Source organism: Diadema antillarum, unplaced genomic scaffold, assembly GCF_040938485.1.
Source record: "Diadema antillarum isolate AM-2024a unplaced genomic scaffold, OU_Dant_1.0 seq00001279_RagTag, whole genome shotgun sequence".
NCBI lineage: Eukaryota > Metazoa > Echinodermata > Echinoidea > Diadematoida > Diadematidae > Diadema > Diadema antillarum.
Window position 1 is genome coordinate 1,119,244 of NW_027272059.1, and position 27,410 is coordinate 1,146,653.

Here is a 27,410-nt window from a genome sequence, read left to right on the forward strand (position 1 = left end):
CAACCACTGGAACATACGGCATGCCAAAATATTTGCGTGCTTTTATTTTCGCACTTGTTTCTGGTTGCGCGAAATGCGCGAAAATTTCCACTTTTACAGTAGTAGATGTGGTATACTCATTTTTTTTTTCACGGTAATTTGCGAAAGTTCCATGCTGCGATTGTTGCTAATTTTACAGTAGAGCTTTCATACATTGCGTCTGAAGGCGAGATGCAACCATCCGAGACTAGTTCGCTCTTCATCAATAACTGTACGGTATTAAGACTTTAGTCTGGGAAGGAAAAAGTGTGTTTGGAGAATGCTGAGGATATCTTAACAAGTCATAGGTTTCAGAGGTTAGATAGCACACTCACATTGATTGATGTGCCCATTAAGTGAATGTAATATTTCCTTCAAGTTTGCAATGAATTCAACTATCTATAGACTTTCTCTTATAGTCCTAAGCTTGTCTGAAGATAACATAATTTGATGTGCATCTAAAACCTTCTATCAAAGTTATATGATTTAATCTATATCCACTGAACACCTGGATTGAATTGATGATGTCAACTATTGCTAAGATAATGAGATGTTTAAGATAAGCACTAAGGAATTATTACTGTAATCGTATAGTGAAATGATATCCACAAACCATCACAAAATGAAATGATTTTGCTCCAACAGGTCATGACTGCTCAATCAGACTCTGGAACCTTGATAGCAAAACTTGCGTCCAAGAAATCACGTCGCACCGCAAAAAGTTTGATGAATCCATCTATGACGTGGCCTTCCACCCCTCCAAGCCCTACATCGCTAGCGGTGGAGCCGACGCCCTTGCTAAAGTCTTTGTCTGATGCAGCCGGCATTTGCCCTTCGGACTCTCATCCCTCCAGAGCAGCGAGCTTTCCTGCACCCGCAAGGTTTGGGTCACTCTGAGATGACTTGGAATCGATTGGAAAGGATACCAGAGTGTGCCAGGGAGACAAGTTGGATTTGTTAGTCGACATGCTGGGATGCTGAAGGTAGTCGATGGATATCTGCTATGAGAAGTATGGTGTCCTACAAGAGCAGAAAACTTTGAGCAAGAAATTGTCAAGCTGTTACGAAAATTATGCGATCAGTTTTTCTCCCCCACCTGTATCTCTGATATCGGACTACACAGAATGAGACAATTGCAATTGCCACACAAAGGATTAATCATATTACATGATGACTGTGGTATAGCCGGATATTATCTAGATCAGTAAATTTATTGTATTCTTTTTGTTCTTTTTTTCATCATCCTTTTATTTCTGATTGAAGTGGCAGTTTGTCTTGTATCATGACTAATGATTCTAGCCCTTTTTCATGTTTTCTTGATTTTTCTTTTATACTATTCAGTCTGTATATGGATGAGAATGGTTTGCACATCTTAGTCTGTGTGCAAGGAGTTGTGATTTGAGCCTGGTGTATAATGACTGTTCCTTGGGGTTTAAGTGATTAGTTTGGAGAAATGGACATAGGGAGGTGTGAAAAAAGGAAATTAGGAAGTTTTGTGGGTGTTAGTGTTTCTCTTGACATGAATGGATGTGATATGAATTTACTGAGCAACTTTTTTTTTTAAACTCGGCTGCTCCCAAGAATGTAATCTCAAGAAACTGGCTATGGTACCAGTATCTGAAATCTGTACATTACTCTTCAATTGTAATTTATTATCACTACGCTATTCCTTATGTATATGTACAGATTGAATTATTTGGAGCGTCTCCAGATGATGGTATGATACAGCGTTGTGAGAAATTGACTCCGGAATGTTTCAGTGTTGCCTGGCAAATATTATACAAATCTCGGTTTTGTGGAGGATCAATATTAAAATCAGGAGGGGTCACTTATAACAAGAGGACACAGAACTTGAATTAAATGTCTTCATATGTGAGGAGGTAACTTCATTGTACACGTGTAAAAGCTATTGCATATAATTTTTTTGATGGCTGTTGTTGAATGCGTGAAAGTTGTTAGGTTTAAATCAGTGTAGTAGCTAACCTCTGGAACCAATGTATTCCTTTGTACAAATGCCTGCCCGGTTTAGGTACATTAGTCGAAAGACAGCCATACTACTATATCAAAGTCGAGTTTTGCGTTTTCTCATTTGTCATGATTATCCACTTTCCTCACTTTTCCATGCATTGTTTAAAGGAGTGCGTTTTCTGATTGACATATTACTAGAAAAATGGTATATGAGTTATTTAATTTCTTACGTAGCCATGTTTTATATGTCCAGTCTTTGCTTATTTATGTCGATTGGTAGTACTTCAGTCTGTCCTTTGCATCTGTACTCGATTGCCCATTTGCAATCCGTATCATATCAACAATAAGGTGAAATGTTCCACTGTATCGTATACTCTTTCTAATTCTCTCCCCTTCCCATTTATCTATGTTGCATGTTGTTTAGGTCTGGTTAGATTTCCCTACTACTAGAGTATTTCAAATGTCACTGTAACTACATGTCAAACAGTGAAGCATATTTAGCAACCAGAAATTACTGGCTGGTGATCAATCTTTGTAGATGTAATTATGCATGCTCAATAACGAGTTGAACTTCTCAAGGATCTTGACCTTGATCTCGTCAAGGATAATCTGCCTCAGTCGGTAGAAGGTCTGGTTATTAATAAGTCTCCTCCAACTGCATGTAGTCAAAGGACCCAAGGTAATGTAACTCGAAATAGAAATTCAATATTTTAAATTGAAGGATAGGCAGGGTGTACTGACTGGAGTATCTCTACCATCCCTAAACTGAGTCTTGCAGGCAAGAAGTATAGATGTCATTGTAAAAAGTAAAGCATGAAAATATCACGCCTGACTTCTGAACAACAAACTAGTCGCTAAAATTCATGACTGTATTTCTAATTGTGGTATCAATTACAGAGGTGTATATTTTAGACTGAAAACAATTTGAGAAAATACTTTGGCTAGATAATGATAATTGGTGTGATATAAAACCCGTACTGCTCACCTCTAGCAGTTTGTCATCAGGTTTCAATCATGGTCATACCTTCCTTTCTCTGACTTTTCCTCCTCATCCAACTCCTCTTGCCTCTTGGTCCTGTGGTCAGTGTAGTCTTGTGAAGAATAATACACCTAGGAGAGGACTCGACTGCTCACTGGCTGAGATAACAGAGATGCACATACTTCGAGAGACTGAATAAATAGATGAATTCTTGTGTGAGGCTAGTATAGCTTGTGTGTCCTCTGAAAATCTTAGCGTGTGGATTTGCGCTGTGAATTTGCCCTTTTTTTTCTTTCTCAGACACCTTCAGTCTGTGAGCATCAGTGTAATACTGTCTGACTTAATTGGACCATCTATTTTATGCTTGTAAACACTGTATCTGCGTGTATGTATGTGTGTGTGTATGTGATTGTATGTGTGTAGACTGTCAGTGCTATGGTTCATTTTGATTAAACTTGATTAAACTTTCTCTTCCAAAATGACCATGGTGTGCCCTAGTATGCAAACTCTTTGTGCTATCCTTGTGCTTAGCTGCTAATTAATCAAAGTGCTCATCTGATATATTTTTGTTTTCTTGACCTAGAGAGCAATGCTAACCTAAATCCTCCACCAAATTGAGTACTCTACAATCAAATTCTGGTTCTCTGTGCAGGATATATGGATTCTTATGTATATCTGAATGACTCGAGTTTGTAAATGAAGTCAGAAATGTGCATAGTGTATAAATGTTCATTTGTCTACGTAATAAGGAATTAGCCATGGAATATTGTGTATGAAACAAAAATCAATGTGTTCAAATCAGGAATGATTAAACTAGTTTTGGTTTCAAACGGTTTCATTTTTAGAAGTTATTCTAGCCAGATTGTTTCAAGACACATTTGATTTGTCCTGGTTTAGATGTTCTATGTGTTTGTTCTGTTAGATTTAGCCCAACATTTTTTTATTATTTATTTACTAACACTTCATTGGTGTCAATGATTTTGAAATGTCTGCACTGATAGTTGTGTCAGCCGATATTTATTTTTATGACATGAAAACGGCATTGGCTGTACAGCAAAGACAAAGAAGCTCTCTATGACTTGCATTATAAGGTGACATTTCCTCTTTCGGGGTTCTTAAAATAATCTGCCATGGCTGTTAAAGAACATGAAGATTTGGAAATTTATCTCTTTGATGCAGCTCTTACATCCTTGAAATATACGGACTAATATAGTGAGATGCTATTACATGTAGGATGCAAAATTAAGAGCAACAAAAAGGCCTGATGATATCCCGTATGTCTTTTTAACGACATTAATGTAATCACGCTGAAGCAGAAATTGAGTGAAGTATTGTCATTGCAGCAAGTAGTTTGCGAAATCCTACAGCTCTCTGCCAGGATTGGAGTTTGGTAGCTAGGTGTGGACATTTTTGTGGAAACAAATCTACGACTGTGTCAGTTTTAATCTGCCATACCACTAAAGTTGATAGATCAAATTTCACAGGTTAAACAAAAAATGTAATTGTTAAAAATTGTCAGTGCTACATTAATTGGTTGTGATTGGGGTCAGAAATGTTATCATAATCGGCTACGAAATGAATATGTGGACTAGATTTGGGCTTGACGGTCACTTTGTCTCATCTTCTCCTTATGCATGTGCAAATATACACGTATTGCTACAGTGGCAAATGTGTGTTCTCTTTTTTAGCACTTCTCTCAATGAGTCACTTGACAGAACACAATATGAAACCAGAATGCAGTCATGTGGAAATCAAGTGGAAAACAAAGATTAACTGTCTTTTTGAGTTTGAATGCAGTGTTTTAATCATTAAAAACAGTGCTCAGCTTAGATATACAAGAGACAAATATTCTACTTAATATTAATTTGTTTTTCCTTTCTTTTCATTCTATGAATATATAATAAATGATACTGAAGATATGAATTGTATTTCATTTGTCCGTGTGCATTCTTTTCTTTGCATGTCATGTGATAGATGTGCATGCGCTAAATTATTCCAGAATCTTTATACTGTAATGAAACAGCTGCCTTGCCACTATAGATTGGCTTTCCATGTACTCAATATGGTATGTGCATAGGGTGTGTGTGCTTGCAATGCGTGTGTGTGCTTGCAATGCATGTGTGTGTGTGTATGGGGGGGGGGGGGGCAGTGAGGTAAGGAAGGGGTGTTTATTTCTGTACATTGTATTTTATCTCTCCACCTCTACACGTGGCTACTGCACTCTTCTCATGCAGACAGATATTTAGCAACCACCTGAAACTACACAAATCAATCACTTCACTTCATGCTCAATACTCAACAGAAGCCACATTTATAGCGTTAACAGAATGAGAATTCAGCACGCAGAAGCAGCTGTGGATATTTCATGACAATGAATTTAATATCACTAATCGAGGGCATAAGCTGTAGGAACTGTTTCTGCAGAGTCTCGGAAAAGAATCAAAAGCTGAGAACGGTACGCCACTGCATTAACTCGTGCTTCTACTACACTAGTAGAACATTTTATTCATAAGACTTCAGTAAACTCACAAAGTGTGTTATAGTGCAATAATCAGTGTATTTCTGTAAGTTTTGTAAACCAAAAATTGATATCATTTCCATATTTCAGTAACTTTATGAAATTTTGATACAGGTACTTAGTGGGGCAGATATGTGAAAAAAATGCTCACATCCGGCGGAAAGTATGAAATTTTGCATATAGGGGTATTTTGAGGCGCTGATTTCAAAAATTGCCGGATCCAAGAGATCTGATCACGGGGTCAGCCGCCATTTTGAATTCCAAAAATGGCCGCCGTCAAAGATCCCTATCTTCAGTTCTGAATGACATTAGCCATTGGAATTTGATATATAAAAGCATGAAGATATGATGACTTCAATAACAGACTTATTTGATATGTCTGACAAGCTGCACGGCAGCCAATTTGAATTTAATACATATCTGCCATGTTGGAGTGTTGAAAATCTCTATCTCGGGTTTGTAAATTAGGCTACCTGATTGAGCACGCGTTTGTAACTGATAGAGTGCGCGCTGATGTATTTACATTGTGACGTCAGTGAAAGGTGCATTATGCTTCCTTTTTTCTGCACTTTTTGACATGCCCGTGAATGTTAGTCGTGATGTTTGTCTTCGTAGCCACATTGGAATTCAAAATAGCAGGCATTGCATTTGTCAGACACATCACATCAGTTAATAGTTTAACTCAGCATGTTAAAATACTTGTTTACACCTAATTTCAGGGTCACTCACCACTTAGAAATCGAGATAGAGATTTTGAATATTTCGTCAAGGCGGCCATATTGGAATTCAAAATGGTGGCCATTCGATGTTTGTCAGACACTCCGAATCAATATGTAATCAAATTCAATGTGTCAAAACGCTCATGTGTACCAAATTTTGGTGCCACAGGTCATTCAGAACTGAAGATATGGATCTTTGAATTTGTTTTGTGATGGCGGCCATATTGGAATTCAAAATGGCGGCCGACCCCGTGGTCAAATCTCTTGGATCCGGCAATATTTGAAATCAGCGCCCCAAAATACCCCTATATGCAAAATTTCATACTTTCCGCCGGATGTGAGCATTTCGACCAATTTTTGTTACATATCTGCCCTACTAATTTGAGTATTTGGGTATTTGACATTAAAACTTTTAATTTCTACATCAAAGTACCAAATTATGACCCAATCTACTTAAATTGTAATCCAGAGATAAATTGATAACTCCATAATTTCCAAATGATCTACTTAAGTACGTACATTAATTATGTGAGCTCTCTTTATAGGGTGACAGCACAAGGAACACACATATTGCTCAATAATCATATCACAGAAGTTTCATGACCCATGTCAAACACCAGCAAACCAGAACATACAAAACAGATTGAAGAAAGAAGTTATTCCTTGTTTCAAATAGGTCTCTAATGTTGAGAGTTACAATGCATGTTACATTTCATTTTATCCTGTAGTTGATATAGGAGGGTCTATAATGCAAAGGACTTGCTGTGATAATTGTAGGCCTATCCCTTTCAAGGACTAAATTTAGCTCACAAGTTACCACACTTGAGTTTAGACTTCTGTTGAGCAAACTAACAATTTGTCATATTTTTTGGTTTAATTTCTGCGTTTTCTTTCTATTACAGATACCACAGTAGGCTATGTGAAATGGGCAGGAAAATGTATACCTTATCAGGAACAAGTGAGCATGGCTTTTTGTGGGAAAGCTCTTTGTTTTCTATTAAGTTTCAGTAGTCCCACCCCAAAGTGAGGAATGTCTGTCAGCTAAGGGATTAGCAGAGAAAGACTAAAAGGGATTGTATAGTTTTGGTTGAGATCTAACTTCAGGTTTCTATCATTCTTGTTGAGGTAAGAGAAACAGGCTTATGAAGTGTAAAAGAGCATGTAATCTCAAGAGGAATTCAACATTTATTTGATAAAAATTGTGTTGAAATGGCTGAGATATCCAAAACAGCAATCCTAATAAAAGGTGGGACCCACCTTTCATTAGGATCGCTTTGTCTTACTTTGTTTTTGGTTGTCTCAGCCATTCCAAACACAATTTTCATCGAATAAACTTTGAATTCCTCTTAGAATGGTATGCTCTGCACTATTTCATAAGTGATTTCTTGGTATCTTACAAAAAGTAAAAAGCCCAATCCTCACCTCCATCAGTACTATATCATCCCTTTAAAGTTCTGAGAAAAGAAATTGAATGAACAGTGACCCACTGTTCTCCTGTTAGTCACCTAGTGTCAACATTGAGGCAGGAAACAAAATAAGAGACCAACAGAGGTCATAACAAGACAATGTCAAGCAGAATCTTCTGGTTTACCATTGAGCCATCCATAGCATTCAGTTTCTGAGGGACTGAAAGAAATGCACACCAGGATGGCAGAAGATGGAAAGAAGTCCCTTAGACTGAAACAGAGAGGAACCAAAGCCAGATTCACTGGGTTTGGTCATAGATTGCAGATGCTCATTGACCAGAGCCAGAGCAGGGCAGAAACGCAGTCTTCATTCACCAAATATGAAGAGGCTTAGGTACCAAGAGGTGCTTGAAGCTCATGACAGATACACGATGGCTCTGGAAGATGATGCAGAATTCAACGCAAAGGAGATCTGAATGACAGAATGTCAAAAGGACTTCATGAAATTGCAGATGACTGTGAGAGACAACTCTCCCAGTAGTGAGCAACCTCCCACTCATGTGACACAGAGGCAAGAGACCAGTTCATCAGAGGAGAGAAGCCTTGCTGAAACTACAATTCATCTGATACCTTCCATATGGCGTATTGAAAGTACAGCTGTACACAGCTTTGAACTCTCCTCATCCAACTTTAGCTGCCAGTACCCACAGTTGGCGTCTAGAGAGCTAGAATATTTGGCACCCGGCATTTTGGCACCAATCACTCAACTACCCAACCCCGGCGAGCTTGATTTGACAGCAAGTTTTCGGGGATCACCACTCTCCAAAGAGAAGATGTCTCGGGTCCAAAAGAAACTTCAGGAATACCGCGACGTCTTTTCCAAGGATGACCTCGATATTGGGTGCACCGGCGCAGTGAAACACAAGATAAACCTCTCTGACGAGACTCCCTTCCGAGAAGGATGCCGCCGGATACCACCTGCTGACTATGAAGATGCCCGAAACCACCTCAGGGACCTTTTGGATAAGGGCATTATCCGTGAATCTGAGAGCCCATTCGCCTCCCCGATTGTACTGGTTCGCAAGAAAAATGGGGACTTGCACCCGTGTATTAACTACAGGAAACTCAACAATCGCACCGTACAGGACCAGTATTCAATTCCCCGAATTGAAGATACCATGCATTCCATGATGGGGCCAAGTGGTTCTCTTGCCTTGACCTTAAATTGGGCTACTACCAAGTGGAGCTTGAGGAAGGAGACAAACAGAAGTCAGCAATCTGGTGTCCCTTTAGGTTTTATGAATTCCATCGTATGCCCCAGGGTATTACCAATGCTCCAGCCACGGTTCAGCGGCTTATGGAAAGATGTATGGGAGACCTCCATCAGAGAGAAGTATTCGTCTATCTGGACGACATCATCGTCTTCGCAAGAACTGAGGAGGAGCATGAAGAACGCCTCCTTCGCGTCCTCGACCACCTAAGGGAGTATGGCCTGAAACTGAGCCTCAAGAAATGTCAGTTTTTCCAATCCAAGGTCAGATGCCTGGGTCATATTATCTCTGCAGAAGGAGTGATGATGGACCCGGCAAAGATTGAGGCCATGTGCTCGTGCCCATACCAACCAACGTCAAAGAGCTAAAGTCCTTCCTCGGGTTTGCCGGATATTACAGGCATTTTAACAAGAATTACTCTTCCATAGCAAGGCCACTGAAAGCCCTGACTGCTGGTTGCAATCTGAAACAGAAACGAAAAGGGAAGTCCCAAACAAGATGTGACAAAAAGCTACGAAGACGGACCGAGCCCTTTGGGCCTGCCTGGACCCCAAAGTGTCAAGGCGCCTTTAACACCATAATCGACAAACTCACAACTTCACGTCCTTGGGTTCGTGGATTACGAGAGACCCTTTGTGCTGCACACGGACGCCTCCGGTACAGGACTAGGCGCTGCCCTGTATCAAGAGGGAGAAGACAGGAGGCTCCATGTCATAGCTTATGCAAGTCGAGGGCTTAGCAATACGCGCAGATTGAAAAGGAGCTATATGCGGTTACTTTTGCCTGCAATAAATTCCACCAATACCTGTTCGGCAGAGAATTTCTCGTAGAAACGGACCACAAACCGCTTGAATCGATCGTCAAAAAGCCTCTATCCGAAACCCCGTCACGTCTCCAACGCATGCTCCTAAAACTGCAAAAGTACCAGGGGCCTGTTGCATAAAAGTTACTATATGGTAACTTCGCCATCCAATGGTCACTTCCATGGAATTCTTGATTTTGATTGGCTGTTGAGTATTGTTGCCATGGTAGTTACCATTGGATGGCAAAGTTACCATAATTGTAACTTTTATGCAACGGGCCCCTGATGTGTGTACAATACAAACGAGGAAAAGACCTTGTCATTGCTGATACTCTCAGCAGAAGCTATTTGCCATGCTCGGATAATGATTGCCCTGACATAGAACTAATTCCAATCTGCATGGTGACTTGTTTGCCCGGGATGTCACAAATGTGCATTGCAGAACTCCAATCTGAGACACAGAAGGAAGAAGTGTAGCCCAAAAGTGGCTGTGCAATGTGGTACTCTTATGGGTGAAACAATAGAAAACAGAAGGGAGTCTGTCCAGAGATGTTATCAAATACTCAGGAAACCAGCTTTTACTTCTGGGTGACTGGTGCTGGACAACTGGACATTATGAGTTAGTCTCATAACTAGTCTCTTTACAACCTGGACAACATTTGAATGGTAAATAGCAAACAAAATTGAAATAACACCAAACCAACATTGCACAAATCACTCCAAACTCACACCTTTTCTTTGATTATAAGTGATAATTTGTATTGATAGCTTTATCTTTGGTTTTGGTAATCCATCAATCAACAACAATGCACAAACAAAAACTTTAAGTAACATTTCATCCACATCATACAATAATCATGAGTGTGAATAAAATAGATTGTCAAGAAACCATGAGGAAGGAAAACATTTCTGCTGATGAATTTCTGACTACATGTATTACCATCACAGAACTTTCTAATTTTTTAATCTTGTGAATATTGCTTTCCTCTCTAGTGCCTTTAGAAGAACTTCGAAAGTATTTATGAGTACAGATGATTCAAAGTTAAAAATTTGACTTATTAAGACCAGCTTTGACTCTAACAAGGGCCAAACTCAGTCTTCACATGTCTTTGTATACAGGCCTAGTGTTTCAGAAATGGAACTGCTGATCGTAAAATCCTCAAGTATCACTAATAGTTGGCCCAAAGGTGATATCACAAAACACATAACCTAATCAAGTCTAGGCTTTGATGGAGAAGCCGTCCAGTAAGAAGGAGGCATGCACTCTGTTTCTTTGGTTACAGAGAAACTATATCAAGATGTGGCTTGAATGGTTTTCTTCAGGTTCCAATTATACTCTGTCCTCAAGATACTGTATATTCCTGTCATTACACTACCATAAGTCTTATGCAGTGAAAATTGGTAATATAGGGAAAGGCACAAAGAAAGTTTGACAAGAACACAACATGCATGCATGCATGCATACATACACATACATACACGCATACATGCATACATATGGAAATATATATGCATATGCACACAAATATTCATTATTATGCATCTACAGTGTATGTACACATTATCTGCAAAGAGCTGCCTTTCTCACTTTATCACTGCATATCTCATCAGACATTCTGCTGTTACGATGTCAACAAATGTCTTGAAATCAGTGTGTGCCACTACAAGACATACATCAACACACACACACATACATACATACATACATACATACACACATACATACATACATACATACATACACACATACATACGTACATACATACAAACATACATACACCCATACACAGTCACAAACATACATACACCCATACACAGTCACATACATGCATACATACATACATACATACATACATACATGTACATATATGTACTCATGCATGTATGTCCACATTAATTGCTAGTAGCCTCCTTTTCACGGTCTACACAGCTTATTAGACATTGTGCTATTACGATGCTAACAAATGTCTTGGAGGTCACTTCATGCTCCACAAGGTATACAGATAGCTTCCTTCATAGGGTTTGTTTTTGCATTGACAATCATATCAGATTACTGCTCATCATCACTTTGAAACAACTTGAACATTTGATTAGCCCTGATATTGACATGAAAAAGCATGTAACAGATAAGTCACCTTAATATCTCTACTTGCTTTAGAAATCAATTTTCCACTCTGGCAGGGTTGATGGAAACAGATCTCACCAAACCACCTTGCTGATCTCATCCACATATTCAAGTTGAAATGCCTTTCTAAGTTAAAGTTGATCTGAATGAGTAAAATCAAACAATTTGGAAGAAAGTTCACTGAAGTCAGACTTTGAATGAAAACACTGGAATTTTCAGGTATCACACTTATTCATCAGTGATACCAGTAGTGAATAACATAGGCAAATTAGATGAGGCAATGACGTCACCTTCCTATAATCAACTCTTCCATTATTACATACAACAGAATTAGTGGTCAGAAATAGTATTTTTGGTAAAGAATTTGGAAACTATAGTCCCCTCCCCTCTCAAAGTCAGCACTGTTAGATAAAAACAGCTCTCGAATGATTCAATGGATAAGATACAATTTGTTGTATCAATTCATTTGACAAGAAAGTGAGACTTGTGTAGTAATGAATCACTATCATTCTATTCGCATAATGAGATCATAATAAAGATCATCCTTTTGTGGAAAAAGTGAAAATCCAATCTTCCCTCTCTTTCTTACTCTGCAACCAATGTAGAGAAAATTTTAATTTCTAGTTTGTTTGTTTGATCTCATTCTATTCATAAAAATCAACTTAATGAATGGCATATCACTCGGAAACCTATTGAGCTTATATACACAGCACTGAATCAAATAATGTGTAGTTCATGAATGCATCAATCCAAAGAACTATCTGACTTGGAACCTTGTCATCACTGTCAGTGAGACGAGTTCAGGTTTCCTTGTCTTCTACTTCCATCACAAGACTTGACAAGATTTCCCGTAATCACCACTTTACGATGATCGTGTCACCCGATTCAACACCAAAGAATGTCAGCTGTCGAAGGTCATTGTCCAGTGGAATCTCTTGATCAGGAAGCTGCAAAGACATCACAGCATATATATACCACCTTATTGTAAAGCTGACCACAAAACATATTTGTATATTTTTGTTCACTTACAGTAATAGAACCAACTGTGATGCAATAAGCAGGAGACAATGATGCTTGCTTGTTTTTTTTAATATTTTTGAAATTGTTTAAACAGACTTTCATATAGCAAAACCACAGCACTGCATGATTCAAAATACAATATCGACTATCTACTACCTGGCAAAGGGGAAAGAAATTTCTTTGAGTACTTGACCAGAAATAGTTTTCTTTCAAGTGCTTGGGGCCTCATGTATAAAGGTACAGTGCACTCCCGTTATAATGAACACCATTATAGCGAAATTCCAGTTGCAACGAAGTAAAGATTCAGGCAGCAACATCATCCATTCTGTCTTTTTTATTGTTTACTTGTTTGGTCATAATAAAATTTCAATATAACAAAAGAAAACTGCCGGTCCTGAGGACTTCGTTATAGCGGGATTCCACTGTAATATCACAACAGTGATTCAAACCCATATGTATTTTGCATATAATACTAATTCTGAAATAATTGCAACAGAAAATCTCAGTCTTGACCTCCAAATACAGACTTCAATCACTAGGACAGGTCTGTAGGTTACTCGTTTTGTCAACCAAATTTCTTTCTCACCTTCTGACTGATGTAGAAGAGCTGCTGGTCAGCAACGTCCACTTTGAAGAGTTTTTGGATCATGCCCTTCACTTTGGTTACATCCATGGTGGCTGGGTGATGCAAAATAGGTGATACACATGACACAAGTGTATATCTTGCACAAACATTTGAGTACACAAAAACAGTTGGTTCATATGGTGCTAGGAAGGCTTGAATATACTCCGGCAGATTAATTTACGTAATCTACTTTCAACATTGTACTGTAAGACAATGTATAATAGTGAACATCCATATCATTTTGTACAGTGGACTAACAGTAGTTCCAATGCAATTACAGTAAATTCAGTGCCTAAAGTGAAAGGTAGACCCATGATGAACAAATTAGGAATCAATTTTACTCTGAGGGACAATCAACACTTAATCAAACTGTTGTCCAGACTTTGGTTTTAAGCTAACCCAACATCAACCTGATTTCAATTCATATGTCCAGTGGCCCACAAGCCACAAACCAGTGTAGACTTCTCTCCTAATGTTTTAATGTGCGTGCGTGCGTGTGTGTGTGTGTGTGTGTGTGTGTGTGTGTGTGTGTGTGTGTGTGTGTGTGTGTGTGTGTGTGTGTGTGTGTGTGTGTTTTAATTGACATGGCTGTTGATATCAAGAAATTGGTTTGATTCTCTAATGGAGTGACCTCAGTGATGTATAGAGGAGTGCAGGGCAGCAGGTTGATGACAGGTAGGACAGAGAAAGAGGGAATCGTGGTCACGTTTTCTGGGAAAACATTGACATACCTGGTAGTTTCTTCTTGATGGTCTTCTTGTCATCTCGTTGAGGACAGGTTAAAGTGAGAACCAGGAGGGAAGACTTGAGGGCGCCTGGCTTCCCTACGTCATCATCAGTAACCTCAGGAGCACCGTAGACTGGGGCAAAGAGAAAAACATTCCTAAATATCCACTACGCATCAGATCTACACTCATACAAATCTCATGCAGTCATATTAAATCTACATCAAACATGGTTTGCATATATCATAATCTACCATTGTCTACAACGAAGCTAATATACAAAGAGTGAAAGAAAAGTGGGCTATGGTGGAAGAAAGGTCAATCATTCAAGAGGTCCATCTTGAGTGCATCACAGCCTCTTTCTCCTACAGACACTATCCTGGCCAAGATGCTAAAACAAATGGGTTCAGACTGACTTCACCTCAGTAAACAGAAATAACAAGAACAGAGTCCTGGCTAACTTCAGGCAGATTTCTTCCCAGATCTTACAATGCATTCACCACATTGAGTAATAGTTTAATGCATCAACTAGAATATGGATGTGTGTTCTTTTCCCTACACAAACTTAACAAATGGCATATCCTGACAATGATTTGAAGTTACCCATTTAATGCAAACTTACCTGTAACAAGAGCTGCATAGCGGGGGTGATTATCTACAAAGTCTTGTTTGAGGGGCTGGGGTGGGGTCTTGCCTCCCCCACTCTGGAGCCACTCCTGGTGGTATTTCTTCAGGTAGTCAATCTCTGATCCTCTCCTCTCTGCATCAGAAACCTGGAGACAGTCAATAATCATGGGGCTAGACATATTGACTTTGTTTATCTGTCCACAGGAATACCCACTTTACACAATGAATACAGCATAGACTTCAATGTCTCATTTTCTACACCCTAAGTACCAAAACCCCTCCCATTTAATAAAAAAAGTAAATGGTTGAATGAAAGGAATGTTACTGAAGCATACATAGTGGATTCATCAAATAGCCAGACATCATCTACATGTAACCACCAGCTCATGGAGAATACTGGCTGTTGAGAGAGAGAGTGAATACACAAAACAGTGTGGGGAGAGAGAAAGACATGCAAACAAACAGACAGACAGATAGGAAGGATATTGTCAGTTATTCATACTTACTGCACTGTGGTTGCAATGAGACAGAAGTCCCAGCTTAGCAATCATCAGACCGCGGACTGTGGAGGGTTTCTCATCTTGGACCACAGGGTTTCGCTTCAGGTTCAGCTCCTCCAGTCTTTGAAGTTTGTTCATCTCGTTCACGCTCTGCCACTGTAAATAGAAAAGAGCCCAGACTCACAATGATATACAGTCCTACATCACTCCAGATGCCACACCTACAAGAGCTCTCCATGCACAAGGTTATGTCATCCCAAGTTCCAGAACAGAACATCACAAAATGTCCTTCTTCCCCAGAACACTAAGAACATGGAACATCTTCCCACTGAGTACTGTAACCGCACCATCCCTGGAAGCCTTCCACCATCTACTGACGGAAGGCAGTGGATAAGTCCCTGGACTGCTTTTAGTTACACCGTGTATTTTACTCTGCACCATGCACCTCAACCACTGCGTTTCACACACACACTCACACACATCCAAAGTTTGCAAGAATCTTCAAGCTTGAAGGAGGCAGACTGAACCAGAAGAAGAAGAAGAATATATCATGAGGAGATATTGGAGCCCCGTCAGATCTTCCTCTTTCTCTACTGGTAACCGACACTGATTGTAACTACCACAGCAATGAGAATGAGTCTTGTCCACTGATTTGCTGCTGCTAGGGTTGTTGCTATCATCATAAGATCCTATCCAAGAATGTCCTGTATGTAACTGAGCCATTGTCACATGGCAGGATATATCATGCACTCAAATTGTGACACATTTTATGTCTCTTACTCTGAATTAACCTCTTACCATCAAAAAATGCATAAAGTCAGCATGATCATGCAATTTTCATACAATACTACAAGAGAAACAAAAGCCTGAGCATACATCGATATCTCACTACAGGCTATCATACTTACACATTACAATCAACAAAAACTAGTATAGCATTCCAAATCTACCAGGGTAATGGCATACACAATAACTATTCCCACTTCAGAGAAAAAACAAGTTGTCGAAAACAATTGATATTCTGAATACGTTCATCAAAAATACTGATGGTCAAGTCTGACAATCTATAAGAAGAATTCCATGATACTAAATAAAAGTGAAACCTGGGAGGAATTGATACAAACTTACACTGGCTATTTGATTGTTGTGTAAAGATAAAGACTTGAGGCTGGTGAAGAGTTGTGTTTTCTCTGCTGAAGTTGCATCATCAAAGTGTACGCTGGGAATGTTGTTAGCATTCAGTATCAAAACCTGTAATCTGCAACAAAACAGAATTATGATTCAGGGAAACATCAACCACGAATCATGGCATAATAGAAATCTACACAAGACCTTACAAAATATAACATATATGGTGACAAGTAAATTCATTTAATGAAACAATATTGGTGGGCTTCACTAATACCAAACCTCTTCACATGAATTAGAATCAAATTTGATAGACTCAATTGAGTGACATAAGGAAGATTCAGAGGTATATCGTAGAAACATATGACTTGACCATGAGGTCTGTGGATTTTATTCACACAATGACGTCTCTTGAATACAGGTATATGCTAACTCTTTATGTGCCATGGTGGAAACCCCTTGTATGCCACATTACTCTGAGACACCAACAATGAGAAACAAGATCGTCTCCATGGATTTTCAGGTCGGTGATGTGTCTGTCTCTCCTGCAGATAACGTCCGTAACCTTGGGGTCTACTTTGACCAGTCTATGAGGATGGATAGGCATGTTTCGCAGGTATGCCAGACTGCTTACTTCCAGCTTCGTAGCATCGCAGCTATTAGACCTCTGCTTACAAGGATAGCAGCAGAAAGCATCATTCATTCACTCATAACATCAAGACTGGATTTTTGTAACAGCCTCCTAGCTGGCCTTCCATCTGCAACCTTGAACAGACTTCAAGCAGTACAGAATGCAGCAGCACGCTTGCTCACCGGGCTGAGGAAGTATGATCACATTACCCCTGTCCTGGCTGAGCTGCATTGGCTTCCCATCAAGAACAGAATTGATTTCAAGATCTTACTTCTCACTTTTAAGGCCATTCATGGTCTGGCCCCAGGATACCTGTCTTCCCTAATTGAGCGACGGCAGTCTCGCCCTGGCCTTCGTTCATCTGGCCTCACTCTCCAGGTGCCCATCACACATCTCAAGGGATACGGAGACCGGGCGTTTTCCTCTATTGCTCCTCGCCTATGGAACTCCCTCCCATCTTTCCTCCGTGAAATTGACAAACTGGATCACTTCAAAGCCTCACTCAAGACTCACATTTTTCACCAGACATTTAATTGCTAACTGTCTTGGAGGAGTCTGCGCCTTTGAATGTTTCTGTGACAGATATATGGCGCCATACAAATGCTGTGGATCATCATCATCATCATAGTCATGCTTTGAGAAAACATTTTGGTTTTCAAATCTATGTAACTTCTCTACAGATTTCTGTTAAGCTGGACATGTAGTGAGCAAAGTTGTAGAGAAACTGCGGTTTGCTATGATGAAAATTGTTGGACAAATCAATGATTGTTTTTCTTTGAAATGACCGGTAGCTACATTACTGTAAAGGCATGACTTGCACACAAAACAGTGACAGAAACTTAGAATTTACACGCAAATCTAATAAGGAACACCCATTGATAGTCAATCACCACATAAAATACAAGCTATATGTGAGACGAACGGAAGCGCGAGAATAGCTTTCATTGTACTGCGGCATTTCATTGGCAATTTATCGATCGCTTTGGGCGGGTTTGTGGGTTTGAGTAGAATATGCAGTTGGCACGCCGTTGACTGAGTTGGATGTGCGAACGCAGCACGTAAAGAGTTGAGTAATGAAGACAGAGATTATCCCCTCTCTTTCCAGAGCTTATTATCAAGTAGCAAGTCTCTTACCCTGGCAGGTGACCCAGCTGGAGGACATCTTGCCATGAGGTCACCTGATTCCCCTCCAGGTTTAAGAGATCCAAGTCCTGGAAGATGCCATCCTCAGGCCTGGGATACACACACACATGACAAGACTTCTCAATGCCACCGTCTTAACTCTTTACTTGCCAGATCTGGGTATGCTATGTATAAACTCTGTGTGTTCAGCCTTTTCTTGGAGCCAAGAGGTTAATATCATGTATCACAGATTAATTGATAGAATGTGCATTCTGTACAATGTCAGCAGACTTCATGCCATTCTAGTTCTACATTGACAATACATGCAGCTGTGCTCAAATACCCACCAATCCTACTCAGTCATCTTCCATCCAATGAAAAATTATACTACTGGAGTTTGTCCTATATTGATAGGCAGATAACGTAACAAGGGCATGTTTGGGTATTTTGTACTTGGGCACAATGGCAATCTATGATTTGAAACTGTAACCACATTTAGATATACAGTGTATATGGATCTGATATCATTTGGGCACAGGACCTCAGCTTTTTCTAAAAGATAAAAAGACAATAGAAAAGCATTTAGAACTGACCTGACAAATCATTGCTGAGTACACTCCTTCGGCTTGTATAAGGGCCAAATGAATACGGCATTTCAAATTTTAATGCGGGCAAATGCAGGATATTTTGACAACAGTAAATTATACATACCAAGTATGTAGTATACACTTTATACATTCTGTAAAGTACACATATCCATGTCTAAGATGTAGGGTACAAGTCACTAGCTGCATCCCTGACATTTCATCGGTTTAAGACTGACCTTGTCAAATGTGATATCCTGTTGAAACATGCATGGACCTTCTTCAGTTTGGGTAACATCCTTGCAATCTTCAGCAACTAATGATGGGAAGGAACAAGTAGTCACAATCAAAGTTCAACTTAAAATGTCTACATAAAAAGACACATATACTGATCAAATACTGACTCTGTGTGTTGATAGAAGTGAGAGACAGATAAAGTCTAGGCAATGCACACTGCATGTATGATGCTGTTGATAGCATAGATAATGCCCCACCTACCGTTTGCTTTTTAACCCGTAGAAGACGAGCCCCGAGTATACTCGGGCAAGTGTCTATGGGAAATGCATGTGTAGCAAAATCAGCCCGTCCTCAACTGGTTAATAGCCTTCGTATGAAAGAGACCAAAGAAGAAACTCACCTCTGGCCATGTGATATTACACCTGTTGATAAAGAGCTCTTCTACTGCACAAAACGCTGAGGATAGTGACGAAAGGTCGTTGGGTAGAGCCAATCGGTTCTCACTAGATAAGACAAGGAGATAGCACAACAGATAAATGATGTACTCTGCTGAAAAGATGAACAAGGTATTGCACATCACATACCTGCATTTAAAAATACTGGAAATTTATAACATGATAATGCTATGATATGGTTGATTCACATCATTTTTGACAGCACATTCATTAGGCACGAAAAGTTCAAATGACACTAATTAGACTTATAATCAGGAGTTTATATCAGAATCATGCTAAATCCTAATTCAAGGAACATGCAAATCGAAGCAACGATGAATAAAAAACAAACAAACGCAAACATTACATTCTCAAACCTTATAAGATAAGGAACATATATCAGAATCAAATTGCATTTATTCATAGCTCTCATCTATTTTTCATGGAGATGATGCTAGCTTTCACACAAGGTGAGTTAGACAACAGAGTAATTTAACACGTTCATCTTACACTATGACACATACCTGACATCTAGTCTCTTCAAGTACTTCATGTCATGTGTCACTCTTGACAGCTCTTGCCATGATGGGAGGAGATTCTTGGAAATGTCTAGGTCTCTGACATCTGAACACACAATCATTCAGGTAAATCTTTCCAATCCAGATAATTGTTCTCTATTATAGAGTTCACTATCAAAGCAACCCTTTATGTTTCTTATTAAAGGAATATGTGCACAACTGCATGGTGTAAATTAATTGCCACTTGATGTAAAGTCTAGTGTAATACAAAAGAATCTACATTACATCTCACCTCAGAGGAAGATGCCTTATAAACTCAAAGAATGTAAATTCAGGTCAGACTTAATGTCTCTCAGCTGTTGCCAAACAGGTTACTACTAAACATTGCTGTATGTCATGTTGATGAAAGTTGTTTCTTTCCAAGGAAGTTTGAGAGGTTGAAAGAGTGTCAAAAGAAGAGGTGCGATTTTGTTTTTGGGGTTTTTTTTATGTACACATTCCACACATCACACTGTGTCTCAATGCAAGACTATGACAAGATCAGGGAATCACAGCTATGTAATGTTGTCAAACTGACTATGTATTGACTGAATAATTGGATTGTGCTATCATTGTTAATACCATTAGTGAGATATTACCGCAAAAATCAGTAATCATAATAATGAGTGCTGTGTTTGTGCTTTACACCTAGTAATGAATTTCAAAATTCCTAATATTCAATAAACTTACCCAACTACTAATATGCAAACACTCATCTCAAACAAATCACATGGTAAGATTTAATAAAATAAATGAGCATGGCCAACTGTGTATGCGTGTGCTGATCAATATGCAGGTAACTTCAAAAGAAGACAAGTGTTCCTAATACACACTTTTTTTTTTCCTTTCTAGTCATGTAATGTCAATAATGCAGCCACTGCCTGGCACAAATTTACTCTAATCTTCAGCTCAGCATGCAAAGGATACTTGGCATTCTCTCAGCAATCTTCTCATCTCCAGCTCTGCTAATCCTCATGCCATGAACAGCCACTGACTTCAGGTTCTCAAAGGAGCTGCACAAGAGAAGAACACAGAACAAAAAATATGTACATATTCACATCAGCTTCTGTATAATATTATGTGCATCCTCTCAAATGTGTTCAACTGAACATTGATGAATATCTAACAGCAGCAAACAGGAAATCTGATAGATACAGGGCTAGTTTCATTAAAGAGTTATATACAATGACTGTAGCTCTTGTTACAACCATCTAGATGCTTGCTGCTCATTGGCTGTTGCCAAGGCAGACCCTGCCATAGCAATTAAGTCATTGTTGCAAGCTGCAATTTCAGTAAACTGAATGAAATGGGGCTCTTCTATCAAAGCTTCACCAGTGTTATTTTCTATACAATAAGGTGTGATGAGCTCAACTTCCAGAGACCTGAATAAAATCATTTTCAATCACTAAGACATTCACACATTGTATGGAAAGTTTGACACTAGTGCGTGTAAATATGTAGACCCATCATTGGTACAAGGCGCGCTATCAAAAAAAAAAAAAAAGAACAAAGTTCAACAGCCCAGAAAGAAGAGACAAGCCAACACAATTCAAACCAAAACAAGAGCATATAATGTACTGCATGACATTATACTTTTATGCACAATTTTACAAATGATATTTGCCTAGAATACTTCAGAAGTGTTTCATTATATACCACATACAGTATCATCTATCCTCTGGAAGCATGATATTAATTTCACAAAATTTCATTACATTGCTGCAATGGTACACTTATTTGCAGTTAATCATTGATAAAATTACTTGGTACATGGCAAATCACAAAACAACAGAGCTAGCGCCACATGTTGTTGACATGTTCACAGGGTAATTCCATGTTACATTGAAAATAAGGTGCAAAACATTCCATCGCATGGTGCTCCAAAATTTTCATGACTAAAAATGATCAACCTACTTGCATTCACATTACACAAGCAAACAGCGAATTGTATTTCAAAGAACAAGCTAATTCTTAACAATTGCAAACTGCCACTCTAGTAATATGCAAGTTTCTAACCTCTGGAGTCTGGAGATTTTCTCTGCTCCCACCATCTCCACTGCCTTACAACTGACTGCCAGGGAGTTGTCAACATCTCCCGTCTCCAGGTTCTCTGGGATGTATCTTGAAGAGACAGCTTGAAGGAAGACTATACCAGTGTCTGCCTTCTTGGGGCGCAGGAAGGAACCGCCTGTTGGGGAGCTGGAGAGAAAGGGATTCGGAATGGAATATACACATAGTCCAAAATCTTCCATCTTTGAATATAAGCTGCATTCATCTGTGAACTTCGTCATAGAATGCTCACTGTACTGACTGGATTGCCCAGTCACATTACAGTTTGATTATATACTTACTCATGATTTTTAACTGTCTGCACTCATATTTTATCAATGATCCATCATTAAGAAAATAATAAATAAAAGAAAAAAAATCACTACTTCAGTAGAGTAATAAGCCATCTTTAACCTAAACACAGATTCAGGTAAATATTCACAACTTAGTTATTTGCTTTAGAGCTTCTGCAAGATATGTAAAAACTTCAGTTTGCTTTTCACTATTACTTCTTGAATGAATTTGTAAGCTCTAGTCAAAAAGCCCATTTACAGGATGATGTGTATTATTTGAGCTACACATGACAGCATGATTACAACAATCCCCCTGAATTGCAAATATAACAGAGGTTAGTATCTCTTCACGTTATGTTTTCCGTAAGAGTATATTTTGTACCTGCACTGAAAGTAGCGTTTTCCGTTGTGGCTGCCATCATGTTTACCTCTCTCTGAGTTGTCCCATTCAATCCCAAGCCATTGACCTGTGAATTTAATAACAACAAATCAGATAAAATCCTTCATGATTCATCCAACCTTGGCAACAGCTAAAGTAACATGATTCAGTCTTTGGAGACTTTGAGTAACTAAATGAAATATTTCATCAAGTACTTACCTGATTAAACACAAAATTGAATGATTAAATAACAATCAATAACAACTATAAACAAACCACGTGGATAAGCATGTTCAGAAGAGTAGCCATAAACAGCTTTCTTAGAATTAGATATTGTCAGTCAATTATTCCAGTCTTCATTACCAAACACAAACACAAATACAAAACATCAGATTTAAAATCCATTTATAAACAGGAGACACTAATCACACTCTTAACAAAAAAATGAGCCCTAAACTAGGGCTTTTCATAGTTCAGTCAGTAAGATTTTTTTTTTTTGGAACACTCACCAGTTGAATTAGCAATCCGGAAGTCTCGGGGGTTCATATTCCCATGGAATAATATTTTCTTTGCTCATTTTTCATGTATATCCTATAAATTTATATTTCTGGTCAGTTTCCTGTGGTTTGCATTGACTTTATTTTCAAAAAGCTGTATCATTTCAGTGATCATTCACATTTATCTCAAAGTCGATTTCTATACCAGTTTATGTGAGGTTTAAGTATGCTTCTGACCATCCGTCACACAAGCAATAAGAATTAAGAGGTTTCTGACACAAAACAAAATAATGATCTAGAGCTCTCCATAGCTCGGTCTACGGTCATGACGGTCTTGTAACTAAGAGCTGATGAAAACCCATTTTCTTTGCTCATAGAATGCATTTAGCCATTAGTCATCTATAACTCAGGACATGGACAGAAGTAGCCCGACCAGACGCTGTGCAAAGCACAGCGTCAGACAGACGGGGCCTCGCCATCAAATCGGGGAACCACAACACAAACAAAACTAATAACAATCTATACGTTACTCACTTAGCTTTTACAGAAGGTACATAAGTCCATAGAGAGCCCTCACGATAAGTCCATTGAACAAAAAAATGGCACTTTCTAGCACAATTCCCGACCATTGGGGTTCATCATTGCTGAATTCAAAATGGCGCGTTGACCACTAAGCAAATTATGCGTGCGTGTGCATGGCTGGAAATGCAGCGATCTACTGCATGTGTGCACGCTTTGGTAGCAGCACGGTCGACAGCGTGACCTTTAAAAGTGCATTCCCAATCGTGTGAACTCCTGATTATCAGATGTACCGTTCGCACATGCTGCATATAATCTTCATTTTCAGTAAGTTGTGAAATGTGTAAAGTTTATGTCAATATCGATAACATAGCCATGTAGTCTAGCGTCATTTATGAAGATTACATTTTAATGAGTTTGAGGTGACAAAATTCCAAAAAATGATGTCAAGTATCAAAACTCAAATCAAAGCGATCATAAAGCAATCGCTGAGCTCTCTTTGTGTTGTGGGCCGCTCCGGTACAGCCCTGTCACTATTTATACAGCGACTTGGCTGTGTATAGAGTAGGGGCACCAATTTGCTGCAGGGCTCCAGTTTGTGGCACCCCTGGGAATATCTTACCATATCTTCAAAAGTAGAAGGGTATTTTTTTTTCTAAATTGTTTTATTTCAACAGCAATTGAAGAGCTTTCTTTTGATACCAAAATTGTGAAATAACTCAGATGATGGCCTTCATAATTCTAATTTAAACCATCTGTGTCTCTCTGTTTTTAAAAATGTATGACTTTCTTAATAAAACATTAAGATTTTGTTCTGTTGCTAGGCAACCACCATCATCCCATGTTTTCATCTTTATACAAAATCTTAATATCAAAAGAGGCCTTGCATGGTGAGGATTCCTCCTGTGACTGTGTTAAATATTCTAAAATTCATTTCCTTTGTAAGTTTTGAGGATTGCAACAGTGACCAAAATGTCAGGGATGGGTCCGATTTGCAGCAAGCCTATGGGATTTACACATTATAGCGCTATCTTACATGTCACAATGGGTGAAAATTTATGAAATGCATACAATCTTGAAAAACTATAAAATCATGAAGGATCAAGATAATGAATCCAAATAAAGTGTTCTAACAGGCTGAAAACTAGTTGGACTAACAAAAAATATTTGGTTTTTGCAAAATTTTAATGTTTGAAGATATCAGGGGACATTTTTGTTTGGGGTGCCGCAATTTGGACCCACCTGCCGCAAACAGGGTCCTCTTGGTGGTTGCAAATTTTCTGCATAAAAATTGATTATTACGATTAGGGTAATTGTCCACCATACAAAATTGTGATGCAGTGTCAAGAGGCCTTTGGTATCTCTTCCAATAAAAAAAAAAATAATAATTTCTGTTTCCATTTTACCAGAACACTACAAAATACCCTTGAAAAAGCCTTAACCTGCCGCAAACTGGGTTCGCTACTCTAGGACAGAAGTAACTGCGACCAGCAGCCCCATACGCATAGCGTATTGGGGCTGTGGACTGTAGCATTCAGGATCATATCGCGGACAAATATCAACTTAAAATCGGAAAATTTCTTCAATTTGAAGACTTACCAGTGAAGTTGAAGTATTGACGACAGGGTTCGTGCAACGTTTGGTTCTGCCAATAGTCCCTTTCTGTTCGAATTGATGACTTAACGTACGTGACTCGGTTGAGAGGAACCTGGGAGAGCTACACTGAATTGACAGCCAGTGCATGCGCACAAATTTCAAATCCATTGACTGGATAAGATGTCTGTGTGCGCATGCGCTGGCCGTCAATTCAGTGTAGCTCTCCCGGGTTCCTCTCGACCGAGTCACATTAAGTCATCAATTCAAACAGAAAGGGATTACAGGCAGAACCAAACGTTGCACGAACCCTGTTGTCAATACTTCAACTTCACTGGTAAGTCTTCAAATTGAAAAAAAAAATTCGATTTTAAGTTGATATTTGTCCACGATACTACCCGTCATGATCCTGAATGCTACAGTCCGCAGCCCCTCGCAGTTAGGACAGAAGGTACACTGAGAATTAATTGTCATTTGGTCATTTGAATATGAATCACACTTTTATGCCTCTCACAATGCCTTTCAACGTTCAATAAAATTAGATCTATAAACGGAAAAAACGCATGCAATCTATTCAATTTCGTGCCAGATATATTTTCATGATTTATGTAATAATTGTTTCACGATTAGATCACCATAATTAATATGTTCGGTTAAGGTAAAACACCTCCAATGGCAATGCAGATCCTCGAATGAACGTTGAACATGTTGAACCAAGCCAAATGAAATGTATTACATCGACTCACAAATATCTATGTGTGGGACTACAATGCTGAGCATAGAAGTATAGACCTAACTTAGATCTATTTATCTTACCTTCAGTAGGGGGCACTTTACCAGTGTATCTGACTGTTCCATAATGACCTTCACTAAGTATTCTATCACCAACTTCAACATTCTCCTCCGATGTGTGTTTTTCTTGGCCTTCCTCTGGCATTTTGACTACAATGTCATGTCCGTCTCCGCTTCGTAAAGTGAAATTAGTGTTGTCATGAACCGGGTTTGGAGTTAGTCTTTATTCAAGACACGTAATTACAATGTACGTTTCACGTCTTTTTGCACTGTCAGTTACGCCATTGGGGCCTATAATACATGCTAGATTTGCTTTTCGAGGGATCAGATCTCAAATGTTAACATAGAGAAATAAAAACATCACTTTAAAAAAAACACGTCACAGCTTAGAAGGATGGATCTGATGTCTTCTGTAGGTCAAATTTCTTAGTTACATGCCTTTCCTTATCAAGATTAAATAAAAGTGTACTTTGGAATTTGGGAAACTTTGGAAACATTTTTTTTTTTTTCGTCAGACATAAATGAATTGCAGTCCTACCAAGCTATCTCACACCAGATGATCAAATTTTTGTGAGTGTTATTTAACAATCTAAATGATGAGAATTTAGTGCTTTTGTTATACAAAACATCTTCGAAGTTTCTCCTCTCTCTAAGAAATCATTTGATGTTGATGTCCGATGTCTTGTTGTCACTTATTATACGTTTCTTTGTAGCCACCATTTTCTGTACCTCATAAATAATTACTTTGAAGGGGATGTTTATTATAAACCTTGCTGTTTAGTTTTCCCTCCATTTTCAATGCTTTTTAGTAAATATCATGCACCTTTGCTTTACAACCTATTCTATGGTGCGATTCTACTATATTTTGACATACATGTATTTAGAATATACATGTACATGCAGTTTTGAGCTTGTTGAAAATGAAAATGAAGAAATGAAATATTTAACACTGTGAAACATCATGTATTATCTATCATTCTATCAGTCGCATGGAAAAATCACACACACACATACATATATATATATATGATTATATACATGTATACACTATATGTATATATCACGAGCGATATAATTTGGGATGGAACCCTTTTCGAGTTATGGGTTTTGTTCTGTTATTTATGATTTTTTTTCTACTTTTTTTAATGGTTTCTTCTCATTGTTTTTGTTAGAGCCAAAAGCATGAGCTCCTCCAGCACCCTCCCTGTTTCCATTGCCAATGCATCTAAGACGCACACACACACACACATACATTGTGTTGTTCACTTTTTGCTCACGGCAGCACAAGAACA

General features: G+C 38.7%; 2 protein-coding genes across 3 annotated transcripts in view; one reads left to right on the forward strand and one right to left on the reverse strand.

Annotated features, from left to right (window-relative positions):
* The window catches only part of LOC139745618 (striatin-3-like), a 35,173-nt gene extending 32,253 nt beyond the window's left edge, over positions 1-2,920 (forward strand). For both annotated transcript variants that reach the window (XM_071656018.1, XM_071656019.1), the window contains exon 18: positions 664-2,920. In XM_071656018.1, coding sequence (XP_071512119.1) covers positions 664-833 — 170 coding nt within the window. In that variant the 3' untranslated portion in view covers positions 834-2,920. The remainder of the gene's footprint in view (positions 1-663) is intronic.
* Positions 2,921-12,054: 9,134 nt separating this feature from the next.
* LOC139745605 (tubulin-specific chaperone E-like) lies at positions 12,055-26,295 on the reverse strand. The gene is made up of 14 exons (XM_071656000.1): positions 26,143-26,295; positions 22,721-22,805; positions 22,013-22,195; positions 20,924-21,009; positions 19,964-20,063; positions 19,406-19,508; positions 19,008-19,084; positions 18,197-18,295; positions 16,432-16,561; positions 15,310-15,459; positions 14,799-14,949; positions 14,183-14,311; positions 13,413-13,504; positions 12,055-12,753 (listed from the first exon to the last, which is right to left on the reverse strand). The coding sequence occupies exons 1-14, from the start codon at positions 26,261-26,263 to the stop codon at positions 12,661-12,663; spliced, it is 1,599 nt and encodes a 532-aa protein (XP_071512101.1). The 5' UTR covers positions 26,264-26,295; the 3' UTR covers positions 12,055-12,660.
* Positions 26,296-27,410: the final 1,115 nt, after the last annotated feature.

Bases quoted from the DNA above. Each gene is read 5' to 3' on its own strand.
- LOC139745605 (XM_071656000.1), bottom strand. From the start codon at position 26,263: ATGCCAGAGGAAGGCCAAGAAAAACACACATCGGAGGAGAATGTTGAA. The intron at 20,064-20,923 runs GTATCCTTTGCA...TTGTGTGTTCAG, and splicing joins GATTGCTGAGAGAATGCCAA to ATGTCAGAGACCTAGACATT. The intron at 14,950-15,309 runs GTAAGTATGAAT...GACTGTCTCCAG, and splicing joins CTCATTGCAACCACAGTGCA to GTTTCTGATGCAGAGAGGAG.